Below are 12,743 nucleotides of genomic sequence, written 5' to 3' on the forward strand. Positions count from 1 at the left end.
CCAAGAGTTACACAAGATTCTTACTCACTAAACACACAAATATCCTTTTCATGCTATGTGTAGAAAGAAACCTGATTAAGCAAAGCACAAGTAATCATTTAAACAACACTCTTTCACTAGCTGCATTCCTGGCATTCAATCAATCTGCATGAAGGCATCTACTTTTCTCACATAAAGCTACGGAATGCTGTGTAGTTCTAGGTCAACAGCTCCAGGAGACCTCCCTGCCCCCTTATTCTTTTTATTGAAAGGGAGCACAGAGGGAACAGGCTGATATGTAACTGAGACACAGGCAGGAAAGATTTCATTAACATTTAATTAATGAAGGGGAAACAGAAAATACTCCTCTTAAATTTAACCCCACTGAAAAAAAAATAGAAACACCAACACGTAACTGGTTTCTTTACACTCCAAATTTCCACACATGTCAATCAGCAGGGATAGACTGCCAAGCGTTCAAGGCCTGAGCTCACCAGCAAAAGTGTGGTCTGTTTCTATAAACGTTTCAATTTTAGTCAACCACTTCTGAGCTGTGCCCCCTGTTCCTCAATAAATCAGACAAAGTAAACAGGCTGTATCTGTTCTGGCCTTATTACAGTCTGTCACTGGGGGTTTACAGGAGGTCAGGAGAAGGATACGGTCAGTGGATGGACAGGAGCATGCGGCTTGTGAAACTGGGAATGACCGCCGGACAGCAGCGAGTAAGACGGGGTCAGAGGCGATCCAAGCTGTACCTTGACCTTGCTGCTGGGCTGCAGGAGCTCCGTGATAGACACCTTGTCCTGCAGCAGCCTCCTCTTCACCAGCTTGGAGCAGCAGACGTTGACGGAGCTCAGGACGTGGGAGGTGTTGTACTCGGAGAAGGTGCGGCTGTCGATCACCAGGGGGCGCTCCACGCCGCGCTGCAGGAGGCTGGCCAGGCGCCGCGTGTCCATCAGGTCGCGGCGGACTTTCTCCTCAGCCATGGCTCGGGCTGGCTGGCTGGCGGGAGCGAGTCTTGGCAGGCAGGGGGCGATCCGAGCAGAGCAGGCGGAGAGCAGGCACCGGGCAGGCAGGATCACAGGAGTGCCATGGACAGTGGGCTCATACCATCCATTTCCTCGTCTCTGGGCACAGAAGAGAGCACAAGAGAACATTATCAGTACCATGGCTCCTAAGAAGTTCCATAACCTTTAAAGAAAATATTTGTAAAAAAATAATGGAAGAAGCTTTAGAAAACTAAATCTGTTTTGCTTTTGACTGGGGGGCCTCACACGAGTCTTTGTGCAACAAAGAAAACTCAAAAGGAAATCCCAAGGCAAATATACTTAATTTCAGATTTTCATTTGTAATTGTAAAACACTTACAGAATACGTGAAGAGATGACTTCAGGATAGAGCTTTTACACTGCAAGGAGCTTTGTACACAAGTACACATACAGTGATTAACAGCATGCAGCTTTCATTCGGTAGCAGTCACAATAAAACATTTCTCAGTACACAACAGGTAATTTAATTCCCCCCAAAATTCAATGCTAATTGGTAAATAACTAAACAATATTACACCCTAAGCGGTCTCTCCCACCTTGTTTATCACAAGATAATATGAATGCAAAAATGGGTTTTAATATGAAAGATTACACATAATATCAAAAAAGCTCTCTTCATAGAGAAATCTTTTATACATTAAAGAATTGTGGCTTCACCGTATTTTATTACAATTGTGGATTTTAAAAGGACTGAGAGTTGAAAACAATTGAAAAGGAGATATTCATTGTTGCTGCATCTTGATTTAAAAGGTAGCTAGGTGATGTGGCTTCTCTTTGGAACTACAGCATCATTCAAACACATTTCATTACTCACCAGGTCCCTTAGTTCTAAAGCAACTAACTAATTCAAGATTTGTCTAAGATACGGTATAAATAAAAATGTACATTCTGCACTGACTGCAAAAAAAACATCTGTTTTTATCAAACAAGAATGGGAGCAAAAATAAACAGGAAACTAAGTAATATTAAAGGTTTTATTTAGAACAATCAAAATTAAATGCATTTATACAGCACTTGGCATCCCCAGGGATCCCAAAAATAACCAACTGAATTAAGGGAGAAATTAAGGCATTTCTTCTAGACTGTACAGCATCAAAATGGAGGTAAGCCAGGATACCAGGGTTAACTGCTCTTCTCTTTCGAACCCTGGCGCTGGATCGTTAATGTCCAAAGCAGTCAGGACCTCAATTTAACACCTCATCCAATCCATGGCCCCTCCTGCAGCAGTGTCTCCTGTGTGAACCCTGGAGTGCTGGACCTGGACCTCCTGGACAGAGGGAAGGGTTCTACTTGTCTACTGGGCCACGAGCAGCAGCCTGGCTTTGTTCTGAGATCCTGCATTTCAGAACTCAGCTCAAGCCCTGCTCAGCCTCTCCCTCCTGACAAGATCAGGTGGAGACACGTACGTGTACACATGGAATTTCACCGACGCGATCCTTTAAATCAATCTAAGACAATTTCAGAACAATAAAACAAACACACCTCTAAATTGGAAAACAGGATGCATTTGCTTGGAGAGGATGGCTGACATATTTTTGGATCTGCACCGAGCCACTCCAGCAGGAAAGACATTCAATAACAAGCCCCACTCCACAGCCTCAGGCCAGCTATGCCACAGCAGATGGAATATTTGTGAGGTACTTAGATGGAGACACTGCAGGAGTCTGAATATTAAGTGCGATGAGCGCAAGGATATAATAAAACTACGACCCCTCACTCAGTTAGATGTGTCATATACAGATCACTGCTATGCAAGAGTGGCGTAGTGGTTAGAATTATAACCTCACAGCACTGTGATCCTGGGATCAGATCCTGAAGAGCTACCCGCATGGAGTTTGTGAGTTTTCGCTGTATTTGCGTTTCCTCCAGGTGCTCCGGTTTCCTCCCACAGTCCAAAGACATGCTGGCAAGTTAAATGGCTTAGCCCTGGCATGAATTTGTGCATGTTATGGTGTCCCTCCCAAGGTGTGCCCTGCCTTGTGCCCACTGCTTGTTGGGATAGGCTCCGGCTCCCCGGGGACGAGGAACTGAAAGAAGCTGGATAGAAAGTGGATGGAGGGATACTTTAGTATGGGAGATCTGTCTGTGCTGAGTTTTGCATGTAAGCAGCAGAGAACCTTTTTCATTCGATGCACTGCATTTTCTGTTGCAGTACCACTAACACCTGAGCTCCAACTCCTTCTAATGGCTCATTCTGTGCCCTGGCACCTGAATAACACCATTCCCTGGGCAGGTCAGGGTTCCTGCCTGTGCTGATACTGAAGCTCATCACAACACAGCATGGAGGACAACCATCTGGCTGTCCAACTCTGCATACACACATATCAACAAGCTTGTAAACTATGTATACTGATCTGTACCCGTGATCTTTGCTCTATTAATTGACATAATCTCCATTCATCCATTTTCTAATCTGCATAATCTAATTCAGGGTCACAAGGACATTAACCCAAAAACTGTGATAATCTCCCTAGACTGAAATGCCCCATTTAACAAAGCATCTCAGTAACACTTTTAGAAAACGTTAAAATAGGGGAAGTAGCAGGTCATTGAAAATCTCAGACCCAGTGAGAGATGTCACAAACCCTAGTTCACTCATTCAGCATTATTCATGTAACTGAACTAGAGTTACTAAGAAAATATAGATACATGAAACATGTAAACACGTTAACAAGGTAATTGCAAAATGACCTGCTCAAAGTCATTTGTATAATTCAAGGGGAATTGGAGTTATTTTTCATGACTCTTCATTTTTTAGGCCTAAAGGTATGTCGTTTGTATAACCTTTGATAAAAGGAATGTTAAAACCCCTCATGCTCAACCCCTCCTGACAACTTCAAAAAACACATTTTACATCCCAAATGATTTTGTTCCTTTTATTTTGCCCCACAAAAGATCCTTCTCAAAGATAGCTCAGCCAGTATTACATAAATCTCCCATGCTTCTCCCCGACTTCGGTGTCTATTTCTACATTTGAAACACTAGGAACTGATCTTCATCTTCCATCTCAATATTTTGTTTTTCTTTTCTGTGTAACTCTTCATATGGACTTCTTCCATCTGTTCTAATCCTCCCCTGGCTCTGTCAAAGACCTCTCCGTCTTTGCCCATTAATTGCTACTGTTTTTTCTCTTTCCTGTCTGTCCTTTATCTTTCTCACATGAAAGATCTAATCTTCCATATCTCTCCATATTTTCCATGTGATCACATCGTTTTTTCCATGACATCTTCCTAAGCCCTATTTGCCTCTCTCTGGAATTGATTATTGAGTTCAATATTTTCCCTTCCCTCAGTAATTTTAACTTGTTTCCATTTTCATCACATCAGCAGCTCTTTTTTCAAGCACTGAGGGATTTTTGGGGATTTCGGTTTTAACTTGTTCCACTGCATCTTGCAGGCTGACAGAACCCTCTACTCTAGCCCATTAAATTAATACTGTGTATTTAAAACCAGTCTTAATGTGCAAACTCCATTAGTTTTGTTGTCCTGGAAGAGAAGCAGAGAAAATAATATAGGATTCATAGTTTAGTGCAGCACATTTTGTGAGAAATGTGAAAGTAAATGACAGACATTTCTCTTGAAAATAGTCTGGACATTTTTTTCAAAAATCCCAGATTCCAAACCCTGGAAAGTAAAACACACAGGGACACAGTGGAGGTAAGATCGGGACTGTGCAGACTTTCTTATTCAGGCCTTCACCAATTGTTACTACTACAAATCCCACAGTGCTTCACCTAAAAGTCAGGGTCAACTAGAGGAAAAAAGTGGCTCTAGCAGAAATGACTCAAACTTGCACAGCACAGGCAACTCCCAAGGGGTCGCAGTCACATGACAATCTAAGGACACTCTGACTAACTTCATCTCAAACAGCCCTGGTGATTCTTGATCAATATGAAGAGGCGACAGCCTGGCTAGCCTTCTGATGGACTGCAACTTCCTGTCTTTGTACAGACAGTGCACCTTGCTCAATTCGAAGCCCACCTTCTAAAACATTGGTGTAGCCAAATGGAGCCACTATTGACCCTTTTAGTAGTTCTGTGTAGTCAGCACAGCACCCATATGCATTTGCATTTTATTGCATCTAGGCAAATGCTTTCTTAGTCCACTTTCCAATCAATAGGATCTGGGGCTGCTCAAAAGCTGCTCTGTACAGTTTCTCCTTTTTATCCAGTTTCCACAGGAAAAAAAGCAACGACACATTCACACAGAGATTTTTCTCATGATGAGGCTTGTCGATTAGTCTGATATAATGTACCAGCTGGTCCCACTATTGTTCAACAACATAAAAACACATCTGGGCTGGATCCAACTGCCAATCTACGGCAATACATATGGCAGTACTGCTAACACCTTGAGCACACAGTTATTGAAGAATGGCGATGAGACAAGAAATCCATTCACTGTTTTTAAAGCTTTTGCTGTGAGCTTGTAACACATGAGAAAAAAATGATTACTTTTGTAGATTTCATATTGCATATGCAAACCCATCTGGCCACCGATGGAGACAGACAGAAAACAATTTCTGATGGTCTTTGACAGCAATCTCTAGAACCCTGCTTCACCTTATATAGTAATGCTAGATTTCCAATATAAGTTTTGGGAATTCATAAAATCCATCCATTTTCTAACCACATCTTCCAATACAAAGTCACGGGAGAGCTATGGAGTCTATCTCGGTAAGCAATGGGCATTAAGGCAAGATACACCCAGTCCATTGCAAGGCAGACACACAGACATGCCCACACGCCCACCTGGGCCAATTTTCCCAGAAACCATTTAACATACCAGCATGTCTTTGGACTGTGGGAGGAAACCGGAACTCCCAGAAGATATCCAGGCAAATAGAAGGGTTGAAAAAATATAAACGCCACACAGATGGCATCCCAGGTCCAGAATTGAACCCAGGGCCTCAGTACTGAGAGGCTGTAATGCTAACCACTGCAGTGCCATGCTACAGTATCTAATTCATAAAATAGAATCTCCAAATACTCACTATGTTCATAGTTGGTAATCTTAATACAGCAATACCATCATAACAGTAAGCCAATTCTAAAAATATTTTACTGTTTCTATAGCCTCAACACCTCCTTATCCTGTTGTAAAAAATGTTCTCAATTCAATTTTTCATGGTTATTCATGGCACACTGACTCATACACAGAAATATGAGCACACAGCTTCGGAAATGAACGTACGTTCAACAAACCTATGAAAAGATGATTCTATTATATCTTGAAACTGGGATTCAGAATCTATAGACTGGAATCACACAGAGCACAGACTTGGACTCCACTGAATAAAACCAGAAGTATGTTTGAGAGCAACGAACTGTCATCCATATAATGAGCCACCTGGGCCCTCTTTCTTTCCCTTAATGAGTTATGATTGACTGAATTATTTTATGGCGTTAGTGGATGAAAATTAATTGAATACTTTAAAAAAAAAAACAACATGTGCCATTCACCAGATTTTTCTTTGGGTATATTTTTCCCACTGCAAAAACCTGAAAATGCGATGCTTCGTTTTGTCACTTTTAGGACGGTGAAAATAGCTGTTCAACAGGCAGCGGTGAAACACAAAAACAACCGGGACTGGAAAATTCCACTAAACGCAGCAGTGCTTTCTGATTAAACAGCTAAACTATAAATGAAGGATCACATTGTTAAACTGCCAGAAATATTACAGACCAGTAAAATGCTAAGGACTAACATTAGCTCATTAATCCAGAATTTGCGCAAACTGCAGGTTCTCTATTGTAAATACACAGTGTGTCATGAGCCTTTTTTTTATCAGAGCCACATACTTTGCAAGACTATGCTGAGAAGTCAATCATCCTGAAGGCAGAATATGAAAGAATTACAGAATACTTAAGGGAGGCAGGAAAATGAACTAATTAATGCCAATGAGAAGATTCTAGGGAATAAGCCTTTCTTTCCACTTTCCTCCAAGAACCTCCCTAGGAACTATTAATAAGAGGTTAATTTCTTCTCATTTAAGTTTAAACTAGACAGACACCTCTGGGAGGCTCTGTTGAAAGGAGTCCATTAAATAATACAAAATGTTTTAAATTCTTTGCAATTGTCATTTTCAGCACAACTCCTCAAACTCTCAAAGAGGGGAGATACTGAAGACACAGACCTTCTGCCAGCTACAGCAGAGTAATTGTGAACAGACCACAGACGTGTCTGTTCCACACTACTGACACTGGCACCCCTGTAGCTTGTGTGCTGGGACGAGGGAGTCTGTCCCCCAGACTCGTCTTAATCTGTCCCCCACGAGGAACAAGAGTGGGGAGATACTCTGCAAGACCTCCATAACTGCAGACAGATTTTTCCCAACCCCATCAGAGACTCAGTTCTGGAAACAAACTGTCCTCCAGCTTTAATCAATTTCCCACCAAAGCAGGCCTCGGCAAACAGGGGAGTTCAGCCAAGACAAGAAGCTCAGGACTCCTTGTCGAATTCCAGAAGACTTCCATCAGCATGCCGCGCAGTGCTGGAGAATCTTGGCAGCCCCTATATGCCCTTAGCAGATGCCAGCGGATTATGCAAGGATATTTATATGGATATCTCATACATGGCGTTTACCTCTGGGGCATGAGACCGCCCCCCTCTAACTGCACACTGTGTCAAACGCAGGGAGCACATCGCCGGGTCTGGCCAAGCTTGGGAGACCCATGTGATCACACGCCAATCTCTGCGGTAGCTGCTAATCGCTGAGATCCTTTCCTTATCCCACTGCTTGTGGTGCAGCCAGCTGCCTAATGAAACACATGCCTACCTGTCCCGGCTGGACAGCTCAACCAGGAGATCTCAGCTCCCCGCCCTTCTGTCAGCTCAAGTTAGCGAGGGATAGAAAATAAGACCCACGTCTTGCTGTGGCATTTCAGGTTTGTTTTCAAACTGGCAGCTTCTGGTGTGGAAGCGAGCTCCAGGTCCTGGATAGTATCTTATGCCTGTTACATGTTTTGATTGAATTTGAACAGATGAATATGACATATGGAGTTAAAAATATTAAAAATGCAGATACAGAAGGTAAAATGCTGAGATATTAGTTCTTCGTTTCGTTACTAGAATGGCCACAACCCACAATGTAAAACCTTATACAGGGTGACAGTGATATGCAAACGCAGCCTTGCTTCCAGTCCTGTTAAACGCTGGTTAAATGCTATTAAATCTGGAGAGAAGCTGCAGAAGGAAGCCGTCTATGGTGCATTTACTTCCACAGCTGCAGTACTGTACAGGATTATTTTTCAAGCACAGCTAACACTAATGCTAGCAGAGGACAGACAGAAGCACCGAATTGTTTTTATTTCATTTTCATGCATCTCATTCTAACAATCTGTTTGCATGAGGGGAGGCGTGGGGAGTCTGAACATCCCCAGACAACAACTTCAAGTTTCACGGGGAAGGAAGGGTTGCTGAGCTGCACAATGTTGCTACTGAACTCTCTTGAATCCTCTCGGTTCACACTTCACAACCCATAAACCTCATAATGCATAGTTACTCAACTGCACTGTAGTACATGCCACATGCCAGAGTGCAGAGTGCAGAGTTCACCAATAAAGATGGAGTCATGACATTTCAGTTTTGGCAATTTGGAAGTTGGTCCAGAGTGAAGCCGCAGATGAGTACAGTAACACAGCCTTGTGCAATATCACCCATTAAAAGATAAGCCACTGCTAATCAACTGCTGTTGAGCCATTCATTTATTTTCCATACAAGCTCATTAATTACATGCGCTGACAGTAATGGATGACACATTCACACAGCTACTTCACCCTCCGAGCATGAGATATGCTACGAACAATGGTCACTAATTTATGTAACAGTCGCCAATAAAGAGAAATAAAAACAAAACTCGACAGATGATCCTGTAGTGACAATAAAGATGCTGCCTGACAGACAGGGCTAGAAGCTGATAGATCCTTGAATGAAACAATAGGGAAATACTATCCATGTTCTGTCCTTATCTCTTTTTCCGCAGAAGACAGCCAACTGCCTGGGAATGTCATTAAGAAATCGGAACACTCAGCGGCTACAGAAGAAGTATTTATTCAACAAAATATTAGTTCACAGTACATGCTAAATGCATGTTCCCCCTCTCTCTCCTTCCCTCAACTGCGTCAAAACCAAAAGCAAAGCAATGCAGCTCTTTTCCTGACACAAGATAATTTAGTGCACATGCCCTGAAATGCAGCATTGCTGTAAACACCACACCCAGGCTGAATCTTCAAGGAAGAAAAAAAAAGTTTGCCTCTCGTTTGTTTTTTTTTGCAGCAGAAAAGCATTCGAGACCCGGAACAAAAGCTTGTCTCGAGCTGCAGACCAGAGAAAATGGTGCAGCTCTTCACTTAGAAGATATTTTCTTGGAAATTTTACTGTCTCACAAGCTGCCTGTTTAGGCGGTGTGTATTCATTTCTTGTCACGTTTGTGTTTTAAGACGTCGGCTTTAGATAATCCCCAGTAAAACCTCGGTCTCTGGTTAAATCCATCACAAAACACGTCCCCTCTCTCTGCGTCTGCTTACAGCAGCTGCTGCTTGGTTTGAGGGGCTCTTCTGCAAACGTTCTGGTTGGTACAGACACCTACTGGTGTGTCATGAAATGATGACTCACTTCTGCAGCCACCTTACCAGGGACAGCCAAGGTGACAGTGACAGGGCGAACCGAAGCAAATAAAAAAAAAACCCACAGAGAACCTGCCACATCAAAACAGGTGAAATTTTTTTTGCAACCTGCTCATGCATTAAGCTTTTTGAATTTAAAATGAGACTTCTCCCCACAAACCTCAGCAGACCTACAGGACCTCCCGGCCTGACAACCAGAATGAGGGAGAGACAAGTCTAGTCGAGAGGTTATTTTAATGCAGTCTTAGGCTTTTTTCCAGTTTCAGATGAGAAAAGTGTTTGAAAATATCGAATCCATTCATCCACCCTTTTTCTAACCGTTTCAGGTTTCAGGGTTGGAGGGAAGCCAGAGGCTATGCTGGCAGCGATGGACACAAGTCGGGGTACACCTTGGATGGGACACCACTGCATCCAGGGCAGACTCCCACACACTCAAACTAGGTCCAATTGTGATGATATATAAATATAAAATCTACTGGGGAAAATACTACATGTACATCATTGTACTCATACTCATTTTAGGGGCAAAAGTAAATTGAAACTCTTTGACATCAGTGACTTTTTGAAGTTCATTAGCAAACATCTGCAAACGTGTGCCTGAGATGGGAGCTTAACATTGTTATTATTGTTCCTTATTGACTTTTATTGGATTCTAGACCTGATCATTGTTAAAAATTGATATTTTCTTTGAGTCCGGCAATTGTTGCCCATAATGTATTTTAATGCTCATAATAATCACAAAACGAATTCTCAGATAAGAACTTCTGTCTTCCAGCAGCCTCTAGTTTGCAGACAGTGTTATAACTCATCCAGTGAAATGGGCATGATGGAACAATCTAGGCTCCCTGGACTTAAACAGGAGTCTCAAGACAAGGAAAATTCTCATTAAAGGCCTGCTTAAAGTACTGGACAAACTGATAGCACAGATAGGGTCCTTTGGCTCCACTCAATTTGAAAGATTTACCTGTGTTCTACATTGTTGAGAATTAATGAGTGGTAACTGTGAGATATTTTTAGATCATTCACATACAGAAGCCATTTCTAGACAGAACAGTCTTACATGTGAGCCTATGCATAAAAAACACCGCTTACAAACTTCCTAAAAACCAGGCAACCTCTTGTGCAGAACTGGTGCACATCCTGTAAGCAGGGCCTTGGGAGACTGAGTTCCAGCTGGGAAAGGAAAGAGCCAGACTCTTTGCCTTTTGTCTTCAAGGAATGATTTAAGCAAACACACTACTGACTTGACACCGCCACAAGTAATATGTGTAAAAACCAGGAGCTAAGGAACGGGATGCGTGATTTCTCCACTGAAAGCAACCCGTCATCTGACTTTGGCATGCGCCGTGCTCAGTGACAAGTCTGAACACTTTAAAAACAATGAGGGCGCTGGGCTCTCGAGCGGCAAGAGGGCAATGTGAATGGAAGGTTGTTCAGGGCTGGGCGGAGGTCTGTCTGGAGGCACTGTGAGAAATGGGGGGATAAGGGGGGAGGGCTTTGGTTACAAAAACACATGTATTTCAGAAGAACGTGCTCAGGTCAGCAGCAGTTTGAAACTCGGCCTGCTCTGCCAACAAACCTGCACTGACCTTTCACATTGTTCCCTCTGGAAGCTCAGCTGCAGCCAGGCTCCTGTGTGGGAGATGATGTAATTCCAAGAGGAATTTGCCCTAGCAACTGCAGCTCAGAAACCCAGCAGGCTCTCTGGTGAAGAAAGCAAGAAGCACAAGGGGTTCTGAACAGTGCGATCATACCCAGGTTCTCATCTGCGTTTTATACCCACTCCAGACGGAATCTGATTAATATTTTTAGATGAAGGACACACCGGCTAAATCTCAGTCCGAGGTTGTTTTAAGTTCCAATTACTTTTGATGACAAATAATCCTAGTTTTCTATTTTTTTAATTTTTATCTTATTTTTCTACACAAGGACTTTTTATGTCCTATGTATGCTCATCTGTACTTGGGTGTAAAAAAAATTAACTCTATCATTAATGCACAAGATTAAGACACTGAACAGATCGTTCATCTGAATTTCATACAGTATTCTTAAGACTATTCCACAATTATAGAAATTGATCACTGTCAATGAACAAATACCCTGTATATCTGAACCTATCCAATTCAATTAAATAGTATAAATAATATACATCAAGGCTTTTAAGTGCTTTTGGCTTTTCAAAGACAAACTGAAAACACTTCCTCCATCTACAGTGTTCTTACAGCTGTCATATTGCCTTTCCAGGTCTGCAAGATAGTGACCACCTCAAAACATGGCACACTAACTGAGCCATGAATTTGTTCAGCGATATAATAGTGGAGGTTCTTGTTAATGGAGCCACGCGCAACCACAATCAAAACCGACTAAACCCCTTTCTCAGCGGGCTCCTCAGTTCATCCCTCTTCTACAAAGGATGAGGGTGCCAAGGCAGCATGAACCCCCCCCCCCTGCTCTCCAGGATAAATAAAAGCCAAGAGTCAGCGCGATCTGGCATTACAAAAGAGAAGGCTGCCTTACCCTCACAATGGCTCTCCAGCACTGTCCCGCGCATTCGACAGGCAAGGGCGCCCAGCGCTCACGAGCAGGACAGGACAGGGGACAGGCTCCCCTGACGAGCACAGCAGAGGTGCGGCCGGTTTCTTGTGGCACCTGAGTCGGGGAATGGGACTTGGCGACGCAGTGCGAGCGCAGAGGACTGCAGCTCAGTGTGACAGCGTGCCTCACGGAGCACTGTTTCGCACACATTAATGGGGGAAAAGGCAAGGATCATTACCTCCCTCTCGTCACTGCAGTCCTAACCAGATTAGCCCCATTACGCGGAGCTGGCAACCACACTTTCCGAAGCTTTTCTGCACTGCTTTACAAAACAGCCGGCTCTTGACTTCTTTCGCTGCTTCCGTTTTTCTCCCATCAGCACCAGCTGAGGCACTAAGGGCAAAGGCACTGAGCGAATACGATTGGCTGGAATGATCTGGTTGGCATGGGAACCTAAGAACTGAAGCGTTAGGAACTGGGGATGCTGTTTTAGAACAGTTATTATAGTTATAGTTCCAGTTATTATGCCTCTTCAAGGAGATTTAAAGCAACTGT

At 43.1% G+C, this 12,743-nt stretch overlaps 1 protein-coding gene across 5 annotated transcripts in view; it reads right to left on the minus strand.

The window, feature by feature from the left end:
- The window catches only part of dusp8a (dual specificity phosphatase 8a), an 88,363-nt gene that overhangs the window by 67,965 nt on the left and 7,655 nt on the right, over positions 1-12,743 (minus strand). For 2 of the 5 annotated variants that reach the window (XM_088610966.1, XM_088610969.1), the window contains exons 2-3: positions 11,243-11,357; positions 735-1,106 (exon numbers count right to left, since the gene is read on the minus strand). In XM_088610966.1, coding sequence (XP_088467092.1) covers positions 735-965 — 231 coding nt within the window. In that variant the 5' untranslated portion in view covers positions 966-1,106; positions 11,243-11,357. Of the gene's footprint in view, positions 1-734; positions 1,107-11,242; positions 11,358-12,170; positions 12,571-12,743 lie in introns of those variants that run through there. The other 3 variants (XM_088610965.1, XM_088610970.1, XM_088610967.1) reach the window with 2 other exon arrangements.

The sequence above is a fragment of the Lepisosteus platostomus genome, chromosome 18, assembly GCF_059453375.1.
Source record: "Lepisosteus platostomus isolate fLepPlt1 chromosome 18, fLepPlt1.hap1, whole genome shotgun sequence".
NCBI classification, from domain to species: domain Eukaryota; kingdom Metazoa; phylum Chordata; class Actinopteri; order Semionotiformes; family Lepisosteidae; genus Lepisosteus; species Lepisosteus platostomus.